The sequence below is a fragment of the Scleropages formosus genome, chromosome 8 (assembly GCF_900964775.1).
Source record: "Scleropages formosus chromosome 8, fSclFor1.1, whole genome shotgun sequence".
In the NCBI taxonomy this organism is placed as follows: domain Eukaryota; kingdom Metazoa; phylum Chordata; class Actinopteri; order Osteoglossiformes; family Osteoglossidae; genus Scleropages; species Scleropages formosus.
The window spans coordinates 30,454,142-30,475,777 of NC_041813.1; the positions used below are offsets into that span (position 1 = coordinate 30,454,142).

A 21,636-nucleotide genomic window follows, 5' to 3' on the forward strand; every position below is an offset into this window, starting at 1 on the left:
GGGCAAAGCGGCGCATTTTTGTGCGAGGGGCGTCAGCCAAAGGTACAACGGTCAGCGCGACATTATGCAACGGATCGATCAGTCAGAGTCCAGCGTTGTTTGTGTTGTCAGTCGTTCCCAGCAGGGCAGCGTTTTTCGTCTGCTTCATAACGCACAAGTTATCTGGGGATTATCCTTTACTACGTAAGTCTTCCAAAGCAGATCTGACCCCCGAGAGCTAGAGGAACTGGCAACGTTCTTAAGACGTTTTCATCGCACGGAAGCGACGCGGTCGCGTGGCGTCGATGTCACGGCGGCGTCGCGAGGGCGATAGGAGTGCGTCTATGTTCCTGTCCGGCGACATTATTTATTCTCCTTTCCTCCCGCCGCCCACGGACGAGCACTTAAGGAACGATCCTCCGGGAAGAAGGAGACGGGAGAGAGCCGCCATGAGTCACGTCGCGGTCACCGACGACCGGACCGCGTTGACACGGGGGGCACTTGTTGTGTGACGAATTAATCTTTACCAGCTCGCAGAGGGTTATTTTTAGGTTCTGAAGGCTTATTCCTGCCCCGTGCTTCTCTTGCGACCGTTTGCTCACATCCTCAATATCTCATTCATGCAAAGAATCACACACGCAAACGCACACTCTCTCTCTCTTTGAGGCCTCGCTACTCCTTTTCACCTCCCTCCCTCCCTCAATTCTGAGGTTTTTTTGCCTCCTCTCCTGCTCCCCCCCTCCCCTCCCGCTCCCCTCCCCTCCCCTCAGTCACTTGCTCTCCCTCTGAGTTCTTCATCCTCCTCCTCCTCCTCCTCCTCATCAGCCTCTCTCTTTCCCTCCTCTTTATCTCTTTCGGGCAGCTCCGCAGCACCCCCCGACCTCCTCCGCTGCCGGGACTGGCTGTCCGGAGCATCTGTCGCAGCCGGAGGCCCTGGAGAGAAGGGAGATGGCGTGATGTTATTGAGCAGAAACAACCAGTCCATCCGAGGAAGCTGCCTTAGAAACAAGGGCGTTTCCATGACCTTCAACAAAGTTCTGAAGATTTTACAGGAAAAAAAACACCGTGATTTCGTCTGTCACAGGAGTGTACAGAAGTAATTGTGTTCACGACACCATATCCAGCGATAGAACGTTCGGTGTGTACAGGCTATAGAACATCACGCTCTGCGGTGTCCACACACACCATCTGAAACCGCTTGTCCCATACGGGGTCGCGGGGGGCCGGAGCCTAACCCGGCAGCACGGGGCGAAGGGTCGGAGGGGGAGGGGACGCACCCAGGACGGGACGCCGGTCCGTCGCGAGGCACCCCAAGCGGGACTCGAACCCCAGACCCACCGGAAAGCAGGACCCGGTCCAACCCGCTACGCCACCGCACCCCCCATCCGCACGATATTTCAGCGTTAATAATGTGTGCTTCCGTGTTTGACTCCGTGCGTACGTATCGGCGTCAGTGTGTTTCAGCTCGTCTTGCTGGCTGTGTGTGGAAAGCCGTGTTTTAACCCTTTAAGAACTAGCAAAAAAGGTTTTCCTCGGAATTCTGCGCAGCACCAGCCGCGAACACGCGGCATCGTTCAAACGCGTAGAACGTCCTCCGTAAGGTGCGTTCGCACTCTGCATCGTAGCACGTACCGTCCGAACGATGCCCTTCAAAGTGTGTGTCTACTAGAGCGGACAACAGCGAGGGGCTGGGTCTCTCGCCGGGCGGGCTTCGCACGTTTCCGTGTCCCGGCGTGTCGGTGTGGCAGGGAGCCGACGCGATGTTCGCACGGTGCGGAACGCAGGAGTCTCCTCCCGTCTCACCGGCTCCGAGGACGGGGCTCTCCTCAACCTCGCCCTCCTCTTCCAGCCAGAGGTAGTCGTCGCTCTCGTCCCCCTCGCAGGGGTCCTCCAGAGGTGGGCAGGCGCCCAGCTTCTGCATGTGAGCTTGAGCCATCCGCTGCACGGCTGCGCACGAACGGACACGTGGAGAGGACATTTTACCACGCTTCGGTCCCGTGAACACGACTGCTTTCCAGCGTGACTTTGAGTAACGCTGCAGAGTAAATGGCTACGATACAATAAGTAAACAGTCAAGCAGGCAGATACACAGTCACATCAACAGCTGCTGGAAAGAAACATCTGACGCCAAGGTGCTTCTGTCCAGCCCTCTGCCCAGTTTTCACTACCTCTGCTCCTCATGCGCCTTGTGAACCTACCCTGTACCGCTCCCCAGGGCTCCAGCGGTGGGTGTTAGAGGAGACTGCGCGAGGTATGGGACCGATGGGACCGAGACAAAGTCTCTGGGATGCTTGCGAGGCTCACGGGTCGCTTGCTCATCGCGCAACACGTGTATGTCCTTCCCAAGTAAATCGGAGTGAAACCGATTCCGCTTTTCAGATACTCTGCACTTGTCGAACCTGCGTCCTGAGTCTTTTTTTTTTTGCCAGAGGGAAACTTTGTCCTCCAACTGCTGTTACGTTATCAACGGCAGATTTGGGCGGAAGAATGCGTAATACGTTACGCGTGTTGTTTGCGGGCTTGCGAGACGGAGGGGGCTTGTTTGTTTAGGTCTGTCCGATACGCCGAGTATGTCTGGTCTGCAGCTGTGGTGTAATCCTGGATGATCCGCAGCGGTGCGGCCTCACGCTCTCCGCACATCTGTTGCGGCCTCTAATCCCCCAAACTCGCTCGCTCGCTCACACGCACACGCGGATGCACACTCAAGACAGACTTACTTATTCCTCTATAAGAGTAACTGTACTAAGCAGAGCAAAAACAAGGTAAAAGACATCACGTGCGCTGGGACAGTTCAATGGTCTGGTGCAAACACACACACGCACACACACACACTCTGGTCATATTTGTGTGGACATCCCAGTGACGCCGCCTTCATTTCAAGTAATAACTAGAGGACTAAATGAAACCCCAGATGAAAGAGGCCAGTAATCACAGCCAATTTTTGTCAAGTGTAATGACTTTGGGCAAATCCCAACTTTCTTCAGGATCCCACCGGTTCTTGTAGCTACTCAGGAGGCAAAGGCACCGATTTTATTTCCACAGAGATGGATCTACGTGCCCTTGCGCGCGCGCACACACACACACACACACTCTTCACTGTGTGGCGTGCTGTGGAGGAAGCAGGGGCACCTTTAAGAGATGGGGGCTGATACACGCTGGGGTTGACGCGCTTGGGTTTAAGGACGCCGTTTTCTCCAACGATCCACTGCAAAGAGAGGGACAAAAACAAGGCAACTATTACATCATGTAAAAGAAAATACCAAAACGCATACACTTCACTCTTTAACAGGCAACAGAAGAACTATTTATTTCAGCCCAGGGGCCCAGGCCATCTAACCTGGTGGGTGGAGCCGTCATCCTCGGGGGAGGGCTGTTCGGCAACTCTGAACAGGGTGGCGGGCGTGGGTCGCCTTCGCCGGATCTGAACGCACAGATAGAAATCAAGGAGAACCGTCAGAGTGAATTAGTCAGTAGCACTTCTGCACGATAACGATCGTGGCGATAACGTGTGCGTGTGTGGATTCGAAGGCTTTGCGAACTGCGTTTCTTGTAACTCAGACTCGAATCTTACCACGGCAGCCTTGAGTTGAAAAGTGCAAGACTGCTGCTGGCGATGGAAAAGTTTCCGAAGAGCAAATTAAAGATAAGAACAAAACAGTTTCTACACCGATCCCTGGTCCAGTTTCAGCTTGTAGCACCACGATATCGTCAATCATTTTACACACACATTGTCTGAACCGCTTGTCCCATACGGGGTCGCGGGGAGCCGGAGCCTAACCCGGCAGCACGGGGCGAAGGGCGAGGGGACACACCCAGGACGGGATGCCGGTCCGTCGCAAGACACCCCAAGCGGGACTCGAACCCCAGACCCACCGGAGAGCAGGACTGTGGTCCAACCCGCTGCGCCACCGTACCCCCTCAAATTATTTTAATTTGTTGTTACTTTTCATTTACCCGAGGAACACGGACATCGTCCGCCTGTGTTCTTCAGCCTAATGCCGGCCACCGCGAGCTCCTAGCGTATGGCATCCCACTGGAGCGAGGCTACACCTACGTGCCACGTTTCCGTGCCCCCGGTCGTCTCACCGCAGGCACGAGAACACAGAGGCGGACCGGAGCCTTCCGCACGCATCGGATACTGTGCGAGGCCATAAAATAGCCCACGCCCGGGTGTTACCGCGTTTAAACCTCACTTTGGACCATACTATCCAGAGACTGAGTTTATCTCTGCTCAGCTGGGCTCATCGATGGCAACGGTTGTCCTGTTTTTTCTCTTCTTTTTCGGTCAGGCTGTTCTCCACCCCTGTTCAGATGTTTTCTGGTTCTGCATCGGATCAGCTGATTTGTGCAATTCGCACCGCTGGCTGGGTCCGGATTCCGTTCCCGGTCAGAACGGGAAAATGACACGGCGGAGTTTTGCGCAGTCCCGTAGCCAGCGGAGCCAGCGAGGAGCCCCTGTGCCAAGTCTCAAGTGCTAATGAGAGAGCGAGAAACTGGGAAAAGCTGGAAGAAGAAAGTGGCCTCAAGAACGGTCTGGCCTCACACTTGAAGCACGCCGTTGGAGGCACACCCCCAACCCCAGACCTGTTCGTTTCCAAGCAACCTCGCTCCAGCGGTGCTGGCATGCGACCTTTGGTCGCTTTCCATTCAGGCGCATTCGAGCTCCGGGGTCAGGAACATCGGCGCTCACAAAGCCCTCGTAATCCGCAAAATGAAAAAGTGCCTCTTCGGAAATAATCGCCGCAGCTATTAAGGAATGTGCCAGAGTGCTTATGAGACGCAAAGCGCATTTTGTTATTATTTAATATTGTGTTGTTAAGCTAACCCTTTATCTAAATCTACTTACAGTGTCACCTATTTACACACTGAATATTCTAGCGGAGAACGTTTCTCGGCGGAATAAGGCCTCGCCAAAGCACCTATTCGGAGGAGTGGAACCTATGTCATTCGGGCTGCGGTTTACGCATTTGACCCTTGTTCCAAAGTGACGCACGACGTCGGGTCTGTATTCTGCGGTGCTTACAGCGATTCACCCATTTAAACAGCGGGGCATTCTTACTCCATCAGTTCGCGGTAAGTACCGTCACGCGGAACGCGGGGAGCCGGGACGGCCGAACCCGAGCGCGGCCTTGTTCGTCTGAAATCGAGGGAAGAGGCACGTTCTCAAAACCAGGGACGGGCGAAGGGTCGGTCGACCGGCGAGCGGGACGGGAACGAGGATCCGTGGACGTGGTCGGAGAACGAAGCAAGGAGTCAAAAAACCGGAGATCGTGAATAGAGTAAGAGTGCAAGGAAGGGCGGTTGTCCCAAATGAGATTCCGCAACGGTACGGGAGCCGGAGAGGGTCTTTATAGGGCAAGCGATTACTCGGGAGCTGGTGCGGAGTCAGGTGTTGTCGCTTGCGTTGTGGGCGTGGACGTGACAAGTAGCTTGCGCAAGGGCACTGCAACAGGAGCAGGGATTCAAACCCAGGTCCTGGGTCTATTTGGGTTAAATGTGTGTAAATGTGTACGGTCACACGTTCCCGTGACTCTGTATTGCGGAGCGCTCCACAGCGCAGGATGCCTGCAATAAAGAGCAGGAGGATTCAGGCAACTGGCAAAGTTGACATGTTTGGAAACCGGCACGTGTCCATCGAGAACAGATGCGCGGTCATTTGTTTGTGCGAATTCTGACAAGCTCCACGATTTCAAACGGCACGCGTTCCCAAAGCCGCGCGCGCGTCGCCGAGTCGGAGACCCGCCGCGCGTCAGACGCCCCGCCTGTCGGAAGACGCAATCTTTGACGAACGAGTCAGCCACGTCCAATTCGGCTCGGCGCGCGTCTTACTGAGACGTGCGCGAAACGCAACGCGACCGTCGTTTGGGTTCCGGCCTGCGGATGACGGGAAAGCATCCGGATGACGCGACAGCCCCTTGTAATCTTCCAGCCCCGAGTTGCCCCGCATCCAGGTTACGCGAGTCCAGCCGTAAACTTCTCATTTGCCAGGGCTCGCGCTGAGAGATTACTATGGCCGTACTTTCTTACTCAAATAAGCTCATCCTTGCACGGAGCTGTCCGAGTCAACGTGCGGCTGTCGGTTTTTGCGAGGCCTTCGGCGCCAGTATGGTCCATCCATCATCGATCACTGCCTGTCCAAGGCAGGGTCACTGTTGTCCAGAGCCTATCCCAGAGGTAAAAGGTACTCTGCGAAGCCTCCTCTGGAAATAGCAGGAGGGACGGGATATGTACATTTCCATCTTAGTCCAAAGTTGCACATCTACACACCGGAGAAATACGTCGGCGATGATTTACAACAGCTTATACATGTGGCGATGTGGTTAGATGCTTAATAAATACAGGAGATGCATCAGGTTAACGTTACGTGCGGTTTCAAACTAACATAAAGAGCCACAAACAGCTTTTCATGCGTTCGAACCCTCTCGAGCTCGGTATAAGGCGCATGGGGCCTCCTCCGCAGAGCACCGCAGAGTTCCAGAGAGCACGGAATCTGGCATAAAAGGCTGTCTTGTGGTTTTGTGTGTTTAGCGTCTTATTTATGAAGCTGAAGGAAAAAGAGGAGCCTGTACACCATCAATATCCAGATTGTTGTTTTATTTGCGCCACATAAGTGGCATGACAGGCGGAATGTGATTTTTTTGGAACGGTGAAGACCGCTTGACTCCGAAGCCTGCAGCCTGTTGCTACGGAGATCAATCCTCTCCGGATGTGCATTAGCTGCACAACGTCCCGACTGTCGAAGTATCAAAAGTTCCACTACGCGGCCTGTTATCGGGAGCCTTGAACGCATCTCCGAACGGATGCGGTTCCGCGTGTTCGCTGCCGTTTCCTGCTCTGACGCGCCCCATACGGCCCATCCACGGAAGGCAACGGCAACGCGAAGTCTCCGGGGAACGGCTCCTCGTACGCAGACGAATACGTCGCTTCGATGCAACCCGTCCTCTGCTGCCCTCCGACGCCGCAGCCGCTACCGGATCCGTGTCGTCGTTGCTTCAAGCTCCGTTCGTCAAACGCGACGGACACCCGATGCAGGTCACGCATCACGAAGTGCGCTTCTCGGTACTTTTCGGGAATACCCACGAATCCATTTACGACGAATCGACACATGAGCCCTTCCGCGACAGCTGGAGGACTGCCATTCTTGAAGGGTACCGTAGTAGATCCCCTTGGCGAGCGGAAGTGGGCCTGGAAAGGCACTGAGACAGTTCCCCAGGGAAACGCTTTTGGCTGAGCGTGGATCAAGAGACTGAGTTTCCCCCAGGTTTCTCTTCTTCATGCTTACGCACTCCCCTGCCCCAACCTGCACGGCCTATACGTGGAGACAGCCTCAACTAAATCTGCTGCTCCTGCCTGCAAAGCGAAGCGCGGACACCATAGCTTCTCCCCGCCAAGAAAAAAAAATCACGCATCTCACCCTGGAGCACCAGGTCTATTAACTGGACACGTATCGTTAATAAGAGCCTCGGCGCTTTGTCTGCTACCGCTTATAAAGAACACAGGAGCGACTGTTCCATTTCTGTCCTCAGTTAACGTCATTATCATAATTCAATCACATGTACGGATTTCATTATTCCTTGACCGATACCCGTGCGTTTCCCGAACACACGCACCCCTTCCCACCCTCTTACTGTACGTTCCTGAGAATACCCACTCCCTCCAGTCTTCTGTCTATTTCTGCTCTCCGGCTTTCGTCGACGTTCTTGCTTTCTCCCCTCGTCCTCCCCACAGCTCTCGTCGCTTCCTCTTTCCCCCGATCTCCCTTTTTTCCAGTCCATCACGGCTTTACTCGGTTACTGGCGCGACAGCGACGTGCTGCCGGCGCATTCCTTCACCTGCGTGCTTTGTATTCTTCTGCTGGCTCGCTCTCGAGGCATTGAAAGCGAAACGTCCGAACTCCGCCGAGGTGCCGCCGATGCGAGGAGCAAGGAGGCTACGGTGTCAGCACTCGTGTGCTGACAAACACGTTTAAGGCGCCCAGATTAGCGTCAGCTGCACGCTGAAATATTGTTGAGACTACGCTTTAAGGGCCTTACTGGCGTGACTCGCTTACGCGCGGTGACCTCGCTCCACATCCGGCAAGTAACCAACTAAGCGGAAAGTAGGCACTGCGGAAAAAAAATGTTGAAAAAAGAGAACAAGTCGTTCCAGTGTCTCGAACCGTGTTGTCAATGCGGAGGTGCAGAGCGGAGACAAAGCGAACCAGACAGCGTGGTCGTCATCTGGAGAACAAAAACATACCTCCACACCGTGACTCAACTCCCATCTAAATCGAAATGTAGCTTTTTTTGAAACAAACATTTTATGACAGACGCTTACCGATGCATTGCGACACAACCCCATGATACACTCAAACGAGCTCTATTAAACAACTACACCATTCACATACACTCACACGCAAGTTGAAACCGCTCGTCCCAAGCGGGGTCGTGGCAAGCTGGAGCCAAACCCGGCAACGCAGGGCGTAATCCTGGACGGGGAGGGGACGCACCCGGGACGGGACGCCGGTCCATCGCACGGCACCCCAAGCGGGACGCGAACCCCAGACCCACCGGAGAGCAGGCGCTGGCCAAACCCGCTGCGCCGCTGCGCCACTGCACCCCCTATGCCATAACGAACATAATTTTGATTTGTCTTTTGTTTATCCGTCCCTGATTTGGACAAGTGGCAGGAGACAGACAGCGACACTCAGTGATATTTATCTAAATGTAGCATCAGAACAAATTATAGAAGGGCTAAACATTCAGCTTTTGAACCACTCGCTGCTTAGAACTGTGGTCTAGAGCTCAGTTATTTTTTCCATTTCCATCCATAATGCCTTTGTCCAGGGAGACTTCCACTGTTAGCTTTATACAATAAGCTACTCGCCGTTATTAACCCATTTATACGGCTGGTTTCTTTTAACCGTATCGATCCAGGGAAAGTACCTCGGATTGAGGGTACAGCAGAGTGCGATGGAATACAATTTCAATCGCGCGGCTACGAACTTAGCTGGAGCTAACGTCCGAAGACCAAAGAGCCCTTCGACCGCGGCTGAGCGACACGGAACGCGGGTACGTCCGCGGACCCCCGCGGAGGAGCCGGAGACCGTTACCGCAGACGGCGAAACGCGGTCACGGCAAACTCCACCAGGGTAAACGGCACGAGCTCAGCGCACCATCCGCGTGTTACGCAAACACGCACTCGTCGTCCAAATCCCGGAGGCATCTAAAAGCAATTGCAACAGCGTGATGCTCGCCCTCTCCTCGGAGCCTCGCGGAACCGGATCCAGATAGATCACTGTCAGGTTGTTAGTGTCAACCCTTGCGTGCGTCCTGCCGTCTCAAGTGCCGGATGCAGACTCTTTGAGGAGCGCTCCGGGAAAACATGGGGAGTTATCCCGGGGAGGGGTGCAGCATCATGTCTTGGCAGATAAGATCTTTCATCTCGACGGTCCAGCATTGCCTGGGCCGCCAACATCCAGGATGAACCTTTTATCTGACTTCAGCCACGAGCTGCTCCTGGTGTTTTTGGGACACGTCGGGTGACCGAGCGAGAGCTCAGAAATCCCAAGTCACATGAAACCGTCGCAGAAAATACATCCTGCGGTCTCTGCCACTTCCTCAGCCGCCTACGGAGTCTCTCCCCTCTCCCCGTGCTGTATATTTTTGTATCATGGAGTGGACCTCTATCCACTCAGTGGCACCAAACAAAGGCCTCATTGTTTCTTCGCAGAACGTACTGGGTGGAAACAATTAGGCAGCGCATGTCTGCGTCACATTAAACGATGCCCCCCTGCGGCGTGTTTCTTTATGTTTTCCGGACCTCGACGCTCGCCGAAGGCGTCTTTCTGCGAAGCTTCCTGGTGCAAAGCACTTCCCTGTGTACAGTATCATCAGGATCAGCGATGCTCCGAGCGTCCAAAATATTTATGGTCCGTCTGTTTATGCAACAGGTGTGAGCACACTTACTCGGAGAAAGTACGAAAGACCCCTCGTCGTGGCACTGGCCAGTGCTCTGGTTTCCTTCTCCCTCGCACAGCTGTTCTCCTCCTTCGGTGTTCTTACTTTAAGGTCATCCTCTCGCACACGGACGTCACAATCCCAGACAATCTCATTATCTCTGTTATACATTTCTGTTTACACTTTGCAGTCCGGTTTACAGAAGGAACATTTCTTCTGCGAATGCAAGATAAACTGAGATGTTCCTCATGTAAAACTGCAGGCTTGAGTCAACACCGTAGAGCAGCACGGGTTATTTCGTCCGTTCAAGGACGACAGTTTCCCCGGGCTGAGATTCTAGGTCCTACAAGATCTCCCATACGGGAATCAGTTACCGGTTGGCATCGTTTGTGAAACAAGACAGAAATCGAACGGATATTGCTAACATTTCAGAAATGTGATATTTTTCATCGAGGATATGGTTCCATCATTTGATTTTACTTATGTTGCAGAGCAAGAGCAGCCGGGCCCAGCTCAAAGCAGTAGGGAGGAGCTTCGTAATGAATTAATCCAAGCTGACCACATATAGTAAGACGTATGAAGCGCAATGAGCACACCACCGAGTTTTGTGAGGGAGGCTGAAGGTTCGACACGACAGGTCCGCCCTGATGGAGAGAACACGGGACCACATTGTAAAGAGAGACTACAGAGGCACACTGCGAGAGACATCATCGCGGGCGAAACTCCTACGGGTCTAACAGAAAATGTTTTTAAGAATCCCCTGTGGTCTACAACTGAGTCCTTGAAAGCTGATGCCGTACAACACGCTTCAACACAGTATCACTTACGTCAATGCTCAAAAAACAAATATATCTCCAGATAACCTACAAAATTATAGTTGTATCTCAAACTTGCCTTTCCTTGAAAAAAATCGTAAAGCAGCGAGCAGACAGTTGCAGACCAACTCTAGGACCCCTCCAAACACGGCTTCAGAGAACTACAAAGCAGGTAAGCTGATCTAGTGAAAGTTACTCACGATTCTCTTATTTACCACTGCTTTGGTGTCTCTCCTAACAATTTCACTTTTGAAGACAGGAATGTAATGTCTGGTGTTCCTCAAGGCTCAATACTGGGTCCCCTGTTTTTTAATGTATACGTTCCTACTTGGTCACATGTTAAAACCACATGTTTTGAGCTGTCATTTTTGTGTTAATTATAATCAAATCTACATCACTACTGAACTTGACACGAAAGTAGGTATCTCTGCACTATCAACCCGATCAGTCACTGACTAATCGATCAATTGATCTGCGTCTCAGATATTAAATCCTAGGTGGCCCACATTTTCCTACATCTGCACTGTGACGAGACTGAGGTCACACTTCTTTGTACCCCCATCACTTATACAAAGTTAATGATGGATCAATACCCGGAAAAACACTGCCGAACTGTATCCCATGTTGTTTTTCTGATGCCAAAAAGATAGTTAACCCAACTTTCTTGTCTAGAATTGACTGCTGCGATGCTCTCCATGCTGGATCCTCAAAATCCATCTTAAACTCCAATATGTTCAGAATTTGGCAACTAGAATCTGTACCACATCCTGTCCAAGAGACCACATCACATCAAATCTCTTTTAGCATCCCTGCGATGACTTCCTATTCCGTTTTGAGCTGACTTTGAAATCCTCATGCTTACCTAGAAAACTTTACATGACTTGGCACCTCTGTACCTCTCTGACCCTTGTCTTTTATGTGTCCCTCAAGCTCACCTGCATTCTGTGAATGATTAGGTTTACTCCTGTTATACAGAATTATCAGGGAATCTCCTACTTTGGGATCCTTTTAATAAAGACCCACATGTTCAGAATGGGGTCTTTTGTTTTATTATTTGTATTATAATCTCTTTGCTTTAGTTTAACTTTGAAAATTTATTACAATTCTTATGCTGACTTTCACTGCAAAGTATTTCTTGTTTTTTGTGACTGTACCCTACATATCTTTTGCCTTACTGTAAAGCATTTTGAGAAGCTACTTTTAAAAGTGATGCATTAAATAAAGTTTTTTAAGACTGCCATAAGCACCATACTGAACCTGAAAAAATACTAGCACACCCCGACATCCCCGCAACACCTAAACACTGGGGATCTCCGTTCGAAAGCAAAGAAGGCTTCCGGGGAACGGCTACAACAAGGCGGCAGACCTACAACGGGAATAGAAAACATTGTGTCTACACAACACGTGTGGCAGCCGGAGGAAAGTCACTCCCAGCGAGCCGAAACAGATCATCGAACCAAGCCGGACCAGGTTCAGCGCAGTACATGTTGATACAAGAAGTTCGTCCCCACTCCGTGATGGACTGCGGCCCTCCTAGACCCTCCCCTGGAAAAGTCTTCTATGTCCCACCCATCAGCATGTCCTGTGATTTCCTTAAGATATTACGCTGATAAAGGCATGTGCCAACAGTCCCTCGGCATCTCTCTGTTTGCCCACAAACATATACGCTCTAAATGGTTGCCCAGGTGACGTCTGAGCCAACTGCTCTAACAAGGAGAGAGCACTAATTGTTGTTTGGTTTAGATTTTCCAGTGCATAAACTAACAATGAGGTTGTTGTGCGTTCTTTTTTCTCCTTTGTCTACCCTGCCTACGAAAGGAGTTGCGCAGGTGTACTGGATCGTCGGCCGCTGCGGACTAAGCGCTTTGCAAAAGTGCAAAGGGCAAAACAAACACATTTGACAGCGTGTGACGACATGTGATTGCAAATAATAATAATACGGTTTACAGATATTGCTGACATTTACAGTTTACGCATACAGGATGGATATTGTAGCTACTGTATGCAATTATGACGTTATTTTGAAAGGTCACTTTAAATTTCTCTGCATCAGCTTCCTGCTTGAAAAAAGTTGTTTTGAGAGTTTGGACAAAGACACTCTATTGAACAAGACTGCGTTTAATTTGTGGGCAGAGTAAACAGATACGAAGTCTGATAGCTCGACATTCTAGAAACATTTGCCGTCCTTCAAAGTGCTCAAATGACTACCGAGTTAGCGATGAAATTAAATAAAGCAGTTTTCCACGGATCCTCTGGAAAAAAACTAACTTTCTCCTGCCAGACTCTGAATTACAGCGCTGAGCTGGAGCTCTAGAGAATCTTCTATTGCATTGAGATACACAGAATCGCAGAGTTGCGTTTTAACCGAAAAATTACCCGTTTGGACCATGACTTTTATTTTTCAATAACTGTCAACGGCTGGCTACAAAGCACATTTGAGTTCACACTTTGGAGCTGCACTCTATCATGCAGTATATAAGTGTCCAGTTCCTTCATGTGATTTTCTTCATGAAGTTAAAGTCCAGAGAGGCAGCCAGAAGTGCAGTGATTAGAGCCATCGCACGAAATACATAAATATGCGCATATATACACGAACAAAAGGAATGAAAAATGGTGGTGTGAATTTCATCGTGAGAAAGGTCACCTTTTCTCAGCAAGGATGCCAGCACAATTCTAATATTATCTACGATGCCGGGACTCCAAGCATGAGTGAATATAGGGGCTCAAGAGTGATCATGAGAAGCGAATGACCTATAAATTCTACATGTTGGCCGTACGCCTTGTGAAAAACCCAAAAGCCATCGCAGTGACTCACGCAACACACGTGCTTATGGGTAGAGCCAAGCCGCTGAAGTGTTTTGTGCTTTTTGAGCCCACATCTCTTCACAAAGGGCATAGCGGTGATGTAATGCTCCTGCCGTCTTTCTTGGCTCCTTGGTCTGCTGCAAGTCCGTTTTACGGCTCCGCAAACAATTCTAGTGATTTATGTAAATAGTACAGTTCCAATTATTGTGCACACTACTTCTATTCATTGCGACTGTGAATACATATTGAATCATCCCCAGCCATCGGTCTCTACGACTGAGGCCCCTCGACAAAATCGTAACTGAGCTTACAGTACTTGAGTTCATTCACGTTCATCTAGGGCTGAAATAGGGAGCCAGAATTGGCTTAGCGGCTAAAATCTCCACATGTAATGAAGTTTGGTCACTTGCACGTTATCACCTGAAGCGACGCTTGCGTTTCAGTCTGTCATGGCTGAATGGGCCTTTGGTCCAGGTCTCCAAATGGCTCCTCTGTCAGTATGGGTCTGATGACCCCCAAGGGGCTCCAAAACTCACCACTACTGAGATCGTATCTGCTTCTGAACTCACAGTCGTCCCCTCAACGATTTTCTTTGACTTTTTTCCTATCCTACACGCACCATTTGTCAACCTATCGCCGCGTCGGTCCGTCTTTCACGTCACGTTCACCTTTTCAGCCTTTTTCTTCTCTCCCCAGACATCAGTCTCACCAATGTACTGCCCCGCACTCCCTCCCTCCAGCAGTAAACTCCCACAGCGTCCTCTGCGTAGACTTTCAGGTCACTTTCCGTAGAAGGTCGGGAAATGCTTTGAAACTCACCTGGGAGGGGAGCAGCGGGAGCGCCCATTAGTCACAAACGGAGGGCTTCTAAAAACACCGGTGGCCCTATCAGCGGCTGCCATGCCAACCCTTCTGATTAACATTTGCCTTATCCTGTCACTTCCTTCACTTCAGGAAGCACCGCTATATAAGGTGCTGTCCGTTTAACGCAACGGAGTCTCCTTTCCTTCCGAATTACCATCGCCCTTCCATGCGGTTTCGTCCTCGAGCTCTCGGCTGAAGGAGCCGACGAACGAGCCCGGCCGCCTCCATCCGGAAGCAAGGACGTCACGAGGGTTGTGCTCGTCGGCGCTTGGATGCACCGTGCACGTAGAGTTCCGAGGCTTCGGAAGGACTTACGTGTGCTGTTGTGCAATTGTGCCTCTGCGAGAAGACGGGAAGAAGCTCTAAACGCTCACTGCCGTCTCTGCTTAAGAACTTCTGACACCCCGGACCCCACCCAGTAACCCATGCGAAGTCCACGTAACATGATGACCGCCTTCCACATTTTCAACCCCCCTGCCTTGCATGAGGACAAGAGGAAAATCAAATGACGTGAAGACGTTATGCAGAAACTATCCCCAATCTGTCTAATGATCCGCGTGTGACCCTTTTCTTAGCCGGGTCTCTGGGATGGGGGACCGAGCGGTGGCCTCAATGCGACACAGCGCTCGTTCCACTTTGTTCCACTTTCAACCGGCCGAGTAAAGCGCGCGAAGCCAAGGGCTGTCGCTTTTCCCGCCTGCTGAAACGGACAAGACGGAGACACACAAACAAATGGCAAACGAGCGGACTGCTACGGTCACGGGACACAGGCACGGGGCGGACAAAACGGAATTCACAACTAGTGAGAAAAAGAGTGAGAAGGAGAGAAGCCGAGAGAAAAGAAGGTGAAAAAAGACACACGAGGAAGCGAGGGAGCGAGAGAGAGAGAAAGAGAGAGAGAGCGGCGTCGTTGTGCTGTGTAATCATTAACCATGTGCATGAGCGACTTGGCCACGGTCCTACGGGGATGGTGATATGTAGACTAACGGCATCGCACCGGGTAGACGCTGAGCCGCTGCAACTCGCACCGCTATCTGAACCGAGGAAAGTGAGAAGGACAAACGGCACGGTAAACTGTACCGTTCCCCCGAACGGGGTCCCTTCTCTGCCAGACGGTTTACAACAGGTGAGTCAGCGAGTCAGCGAGTCGCTGGCCAGCGACAGCCTCGCGCCCGGGGCCGTCGGGAGTACGCGTGCGCATTACAGGGGCGAGCCACACGCGCACCCGTGTATGTTTGCACCGACGCGGAGACGCGAAACACTCGCCGACCTTTTCTTATTACTCACCATCTCAACCTGTCGGGGGTCCAGCTGACTGGAAACGGCGGCTGGAACCGAGAAGTGGATCTTCTTCTTCTCCTTGGTCTCTCCGCCGACTTCTGTCGGCGCCGAAGGATCCATCGGTGCGTTTGCGAGCCACGTGGGGCTTGGGTCCAGGAGAAAAGCCCCGAAGCACGAGACGCGTCCACGTCGGTCGCAGCTCCTCTGTCCTCCCGTCTCTACCCTCTCTCTCCGGCTGCCGGAAGCGGTCTCGTTCTCCCTCTTCCCCTGTCCTCCTCTCCCTCCCTCCTGTTTTGTGCAGAAGCAGGACCTTGTTGCACTCTGCTGAGGAGTCGGCGTCCTCCTCTCCTCCAGTAGCTCTCTCTGCTCCCTCTCCTTCTCGCTCGCCCGCTATTAACCTGAGCTGCAGGCGTGAGGAGGGGACGTCCCCGGACCCAGCGGGAGGAGGGCGGTAGAGGGAAGGGGGCGGGGACAGCGACGGGACGGGAGGCCGTGCGGATTTATTTAAGCCACAACTGATTCTTAATCGGTAAAGAAATAACTTTAGACTCAAGTTCCCTTTTTTTATCTGTTTTCGTGAATGAGACTTGAATGAACCCCTCAATTAATGTCACACTCGTATCTGTTTTCAACGCGCGGATCTGCGTTACGCTTGTTCGCAGGACACGTTCGCTCGAGGAAACACCCTCGTTAGATTTAATTCCATCATTTCCGCGACGGGGCTGTAAACATTTACGGAACAAGGATCCTTTCAGCTGGTTCAAGTCACGTTTACAATACAGAACTGCAGTCGTGCAAAAAAGAAATGGAAAAGAAAGTGCACTTTCAAACATTTTAAGGGCTGCGCTTGACTAATTCAGGAGTCCGTATAAAAACTGCAGATGACGGAACGGGCGCTTGAAAATCGTCCAGTCACGAAATGAACCCGCTGGAAGCATCGTGACACCGAGGGGGTCTCGGCAGGGCTGGAAGTCACCGGCTTTCGCTCGCGCCTCGACCCGCCGAGCGCCAGCGCCGATCGGAACGGACGGACGGAGAACGGCCGCCTGCTGCCAACGAAGGGGCCCCTTTGCTGCTGGACCGGGTGTTGCAACTATACGGCGAGATGACGGAGTTATAGCTGAACCGCCGCGTATTCGTGTGGGCGGTGCGGAGCCGACGTTGGCTCTGCGTTCTTTCTCTGATGGTGCCACGCTGCCAACTCTGCACAATTTCCCCCGATGAGGGATTTCTGCTGGCCTTCTAGTGCCCTCTGTAAGGGACATGTGCAGGTAAATAAATGACAGCGTAAGGTGCAGATGTGCTCTTTCCTGCCTTACATGGGCCTCCCAGGAACTCATTCTTCCTTTGCAAAGCACTTCTACAGAGCTTGTGGCAGCGTGAGAGCAAAGTCTCCTGGCTGCGCGCTGAGAGCTGCAAAAGCAGCAGCAGGAACGCTCATCCCATGACCAGGGAATACCAGCCACCCGCTATCAATGAGCGCTTGTGCGGTACAGGGTTGCGGCGGCCCGGAGCCTATCCCGTAGCCGTAGAGTGTGACACCGGGTACGCCCTGAACGAGATGCCAGTTCATCACAGGGCAACTGCACACACTCACTCACTCACTCACTCACTCACTCACAAACACCAAGGGCAATTTAGAGTCAACAGCTGAAACACATGTCTTCGGACTGTGGGAAGAAACCAGAGCATCTGGAGGAAACATGGGATTGCTAGTAAAACATGCAAACTGCACACAGACTGAACGGGATTCGAACCCACATCCAAACTACAGCCCAGGAGAGTGAGGCATCAGCACTACCTGCCGCACGACCATGCTGCCCAGCTGGGAACGTCAGCAGGGAAATCGCGCGCTGTCGGGCATTGTTAGCGGGTTCTTTGTGAGAGCAATACTTTCAGTTTTAACCTTTAGTAAAAGTTTGCGTGACTGCTGGTAGATCAGAGATATAGGGCAACACGGCTCATAGCTTCCGTCTGAGCATCAGCGCATCACGAGCGAACGCTACAGCACGGACGACTCCACATCCCTACCGAACGCCCCATCCGAGAAAAATCGCCGAGAACCCGTGCGGAGCGGGAGGCTGTGCGGCTCTGGTCCCGCCTCTCCCGTTTCGCCGGGCTCCTCCGTGGGGTCTGTTTACCTCATGTCCAGCAGACTCTGTGGGTAACAAGAAAATCACCGGTTCAAGAATCCGGTTTATCGCTTAATTTCTGACCAGGCGGGTGGTCTCCCAGTCCGAGACGTGAGAAAAACATTTCAATTACCGTTTGGCCGACTGCAGAGCTTCTGTGTTGCCTAGGCGATTTAAGATCCATGTAATGACAACATGAGCAATGTTTGCCACCAACCCTATGATCCCAACTTCTTGGGCTTGATACTCTTACCCAAAGCAACTCGCAATTAAAGCAATTCGTACAGCTGGCCGATTTTACCAGAACAATTTACGGTAAGTACCTTACTCAAAGTAACAGCAGCAGGGTCTCCCCACGGACTCGAACTGGCTAATTAAGTCCGATCATAGCCTGCGTGTGGCGCTTCGGATCCCTAAACACCACGGATCCTTAAGCTGCGCTCCGCCTGCTGCCGCCGCTGCTGCTCCCGCTGAGGGAAACGGGGCTCCGGAGAACGGCGACGCAGGGTCAGCGACGTTCCAGGCTCCTTGACCTTGGCCTACAGAGCGGAGGCAGCGGGCCTCGAGTCCCCACGTGCACCGTGGGCTTACGGCTCTTCCGACCGTCACGGTCGCTGCCACGGCGAGATTCGCGGCAGCACCCAGCCCCATCTGGAAGGTGTTAAGGCTGAGAGACGTGCCAGTTCAATGAAAGGACGGTAATCCCACACTCTGCAAGAGGGAGATGGCGGGGGGGGGGGGGTGGGAAAGGGAGAAAGGAAAGACAAAAAAAGACGGGAGGGAGCTCGGAGGGGTTTGTCACAGGTAACACACAAAGAGCGAAAGAAGGCACGAGAAAAGGTAATATTAAGGATATTAAGGACAATGCAACGTTTTTACCTTCGTTATCCGAAGGACGCTCGCTCTACTCAGGCGCTCCCGTTTAAACATTTGACACGGATGCAGCTCTACTCCGCGAAAGCTCTACTTACCGCGGTCTGTCGTCGCGAACACGGAGCCCGGCCTGAGGAGCGTCCCCAGCGCCGTCGCTTTCTCGGTACCTTCCGGCCCCGTACGCTCACCGCGCTCGCGGCGCGGCCTCTCTTCTCCAGCCTGCCGTGTGCGATTGTTGACGCAGGACGCCCCCTAGCGCTCACGCGCGGCACCTCGGAAGGCCACGCATCCACTCGCGCGCCGGCTTGCGGCTCCGCTTCTTCATACGGCGCGCAAAATTCACGCGAGCGATTAAATCTCGATCTTTTCTTAACCGCTAAGGCACAATGTAAAGCGAAGGCAGCCGCCCTCTTCCGACCATAGAGACGCACGCGCTCCTCCCCGGCCTCAAGGACCGCGCGTCCACATCCTGGCAACAGCTCTCCTAAGCGCTCGGTGGGCAGGCGAGGTTTTCGCGAAAAAGTCGCCGAAGAGCATCGCCTCGCTTTTCACGAGGCGCACCTCGCTCCGGCTCCCTCCGCATCCCATTTCAAATCCCGGCGGGACCGATTCTTCCAGCCTTTCATTACCGTACTTTCACGACAGTGACGTGAAGAGGAAGAGCCACGAGGTGCATCGCCCGACATGTCTAAGCAATAACCGAGAGCGTCGATGAACGAACGCACAAGCGTGTCAATGCGGCGCGGTTCTGCCGTGACGTACGATTCCGCGGGAACCTCGAAAACACGACCGCACCCTTCCCGTACCGTTGAACCGCCAGGTGCGAAGGCACAGGTTGCTCTCCCCCCGCCGCCTCTCGGGTGGAGCATAAGGCTCGCGTAACCGAAAGCTTTAAAAATCACGCCAGCGATACATAAGACGCAACGCGTTGACGTGCGTTCGTCCGGCCGACGCTTTTCTCCAAAGCCGCTCGCAGGCGGAATAAGGAGGGGAGCCAAGAAAGCGAGAGTCCGAAAGGCGCCGCAAAAGAAGCGCGGATAAAGGCGGGGACCTTCCGTCCGTACGCACCTCTTACCTCGGTGCTTTCGTCCACAGATCACTTCCACGCCAACGTGTCTTGCGATCCGCCGACTTGTTCGCGAACGAAGGTTTGAAACGTATTCCTGCCGCACGGAGGAAAGAGGAAACGCGGGAAACGGACGCCTAAGGACCGCAGCTCCGGGCGGCCTCCTTCGACTGAACCTGTCCATGGAAGGCGGCAGTCCGGCTGCGGGAGGCGGGGGGGCCAAGCTAGAAAAAGTGATTTAATTACCGGTCTCTCTCTCTCTCCAGCCCCTCAATCAAACCTTGTTCATCAATAATGCATGGCCCCTTGTTCCTAGCGCCTTAATTAATCCACCGTCACCATAATTAAAAGCCCAAAATCCCACAAGATGGTTCAGCTTGGCTGGGCATCGCTGGCACGGGAACTGATGAAATCCCTGGCCGGGCCCCCCCTGCGGACAGACATACGGACGGACCGACCGACTCCGTGCCACATGCTGCAATAGTTGGTGTCAGCCTTTTATGCTGCGGATCCAGCCGGAGCTCGTATTAATGAGAATATTTTTAGGAGGGAGAGCCCCGGCAACACGGCCTTCGAGAACACGATACGCCGAGGATCAAATTTGAAATTTAATTTAAAAAAAGAAGAAGAAAAAAAAAAAAAAACCATTGTACTGGTTAAGGTGATTATAGCGACCCTGGTGAAAATGAAACATTTTATAGAAGGACGTGAACCCCGAAGCGTTTAAAAGATACGCGAGTAAAAACAAAAAAGACACACAGCGCTCCTTCCCTTCACACGCGCAGCACGCTCATTCATGAAACGTGGCCTGAAAAAATAAACAAAAAAAAGTGACACACCCACACACGCGCGCGCACACACACGCACACACACCAGCTGTTGCCTGCTCCCTGGCCGTCAGCAGAGTGAGGTGGAGTTGTGTGAAGCTGCAATTAGGCCGCACTGTCTCAGAGAGCCCAAAGGAGATGAATATTTCAAACCGGACGATCTCCGCGGACACCTACGACGGGGGCCTGGCACATCTACAAGAACACACACAAAGAGGCGGCTGCCAGGACTTCCGATACTTCTCTCAATCGCCGATATTATCGTCACCATTAGGGCCTAGCAGACATTTACGCGGAAGCTGACGGATAAATGTTACGAATATCGACCGTGGGATGAAACGAAAGAAGGAAATACGCGACGATATGGTCACAAACACGTCGGTGCGCGAATATCCATCGTTATCATTTAATCGATAACCGGCGGAACCGGCGACACGGACGCGCGCCCGTCATCCCGCCACACGCGCAGCCGAGTAAAGGTACCCGAAGGAGCGCGATGTGAACGGTCGCTCCCGCTTTCCGCTACGTTGTTTTCCAGCACGATTTCGGGAAGATCGGCCCACGACATCTACGGTGGCGCGTTTTGCAGTTTGCATCCTTTTACCGAATGCACGGGGGTCGCGTTTTAGCACCCGAAGCTTTCGTGAAGATTACGTCGTGACGCGGGCTCTGCTCGCTTCCTCACGCGCGTCACAGACAAACCCGATCGGTCGTCCTCGCCAAAACTACCTGTTCGAGCAGGACGGCACGGAACGCATTTCATGCCCGACAAACTCACAGATACGGGCCTGTTTGTACGACGAGTATCGGCAGCGAATAGCACGGTCGTTACGGATACGAATCTGCGCCCATAAGAGGGGGGTTTCCTCCGCGTTCCTTTTCCGAACTGCCACGGCTCTACAAATATGTGACGGTGAAAGGGTTGGGGGGGCGGTGGCACAGCGGCGCAGCGGGTCGGACCGAGTCGGACCGGGTCCCGCTCTCCGGTGGGTCTGGGTTTCGAGTCCCGCTTGGGGTGCCTTGCGACGGACCGGCGTCCCGTCCCGGGTGCGTCCC

General features: G+C 52.8%; 1 protein-coding gene and 1 long non-coding RNA gene across 2 annotated transcripts; both read right to left on the reverse strand.

Annotated features, from left to right (window-relative positions):
- Positions 1 to 745: 745 nt before the first annotated feature.
- LOC108941598 (protein phosphatase 1 regulatory subunit 1B-like) lies at positions 746 to 17,296 on the reverse strand. The gene is made up of 5 exons (XM_018764360.2): positions 15,689 to 17,296; positions 3,317 to 3,400; positions 3,109 to 3,184; positions 1,783 to 1,926; positions 746 to 912 (listed from the first exon to the last, which is right to left on the reverse strand). Exons 1-5 carry the CDS (start codon positions 15,800 to 15,802, stop codon positions 746 to 748), a joined length of 585 nt encoding a protein of 194 aa, XP_018619876.1. The 5' UTR covers positions 15,803 to 17,296.
- Positions 17,297 to 17,432: 136 nt separating this feature from the next.
- On the reverse strand, positions 17,433 to 21,556 carry LOC108941727 (uncharacterized). Its single transcript, XR_001966649.2, has 3 exons — positions 18,786 to 21,556; positions 18,138 to 18,525; positions 17,433 to 17,840 (listed from the first exon to the last, which is right to left on the reverse strand). It is a non-coding gene; the product is annotated as an uncharacterized LOC108941727 (long non-coding RNA).
- Positions 21,557 to 21,636: the final 80 nt, after the last annotated feature.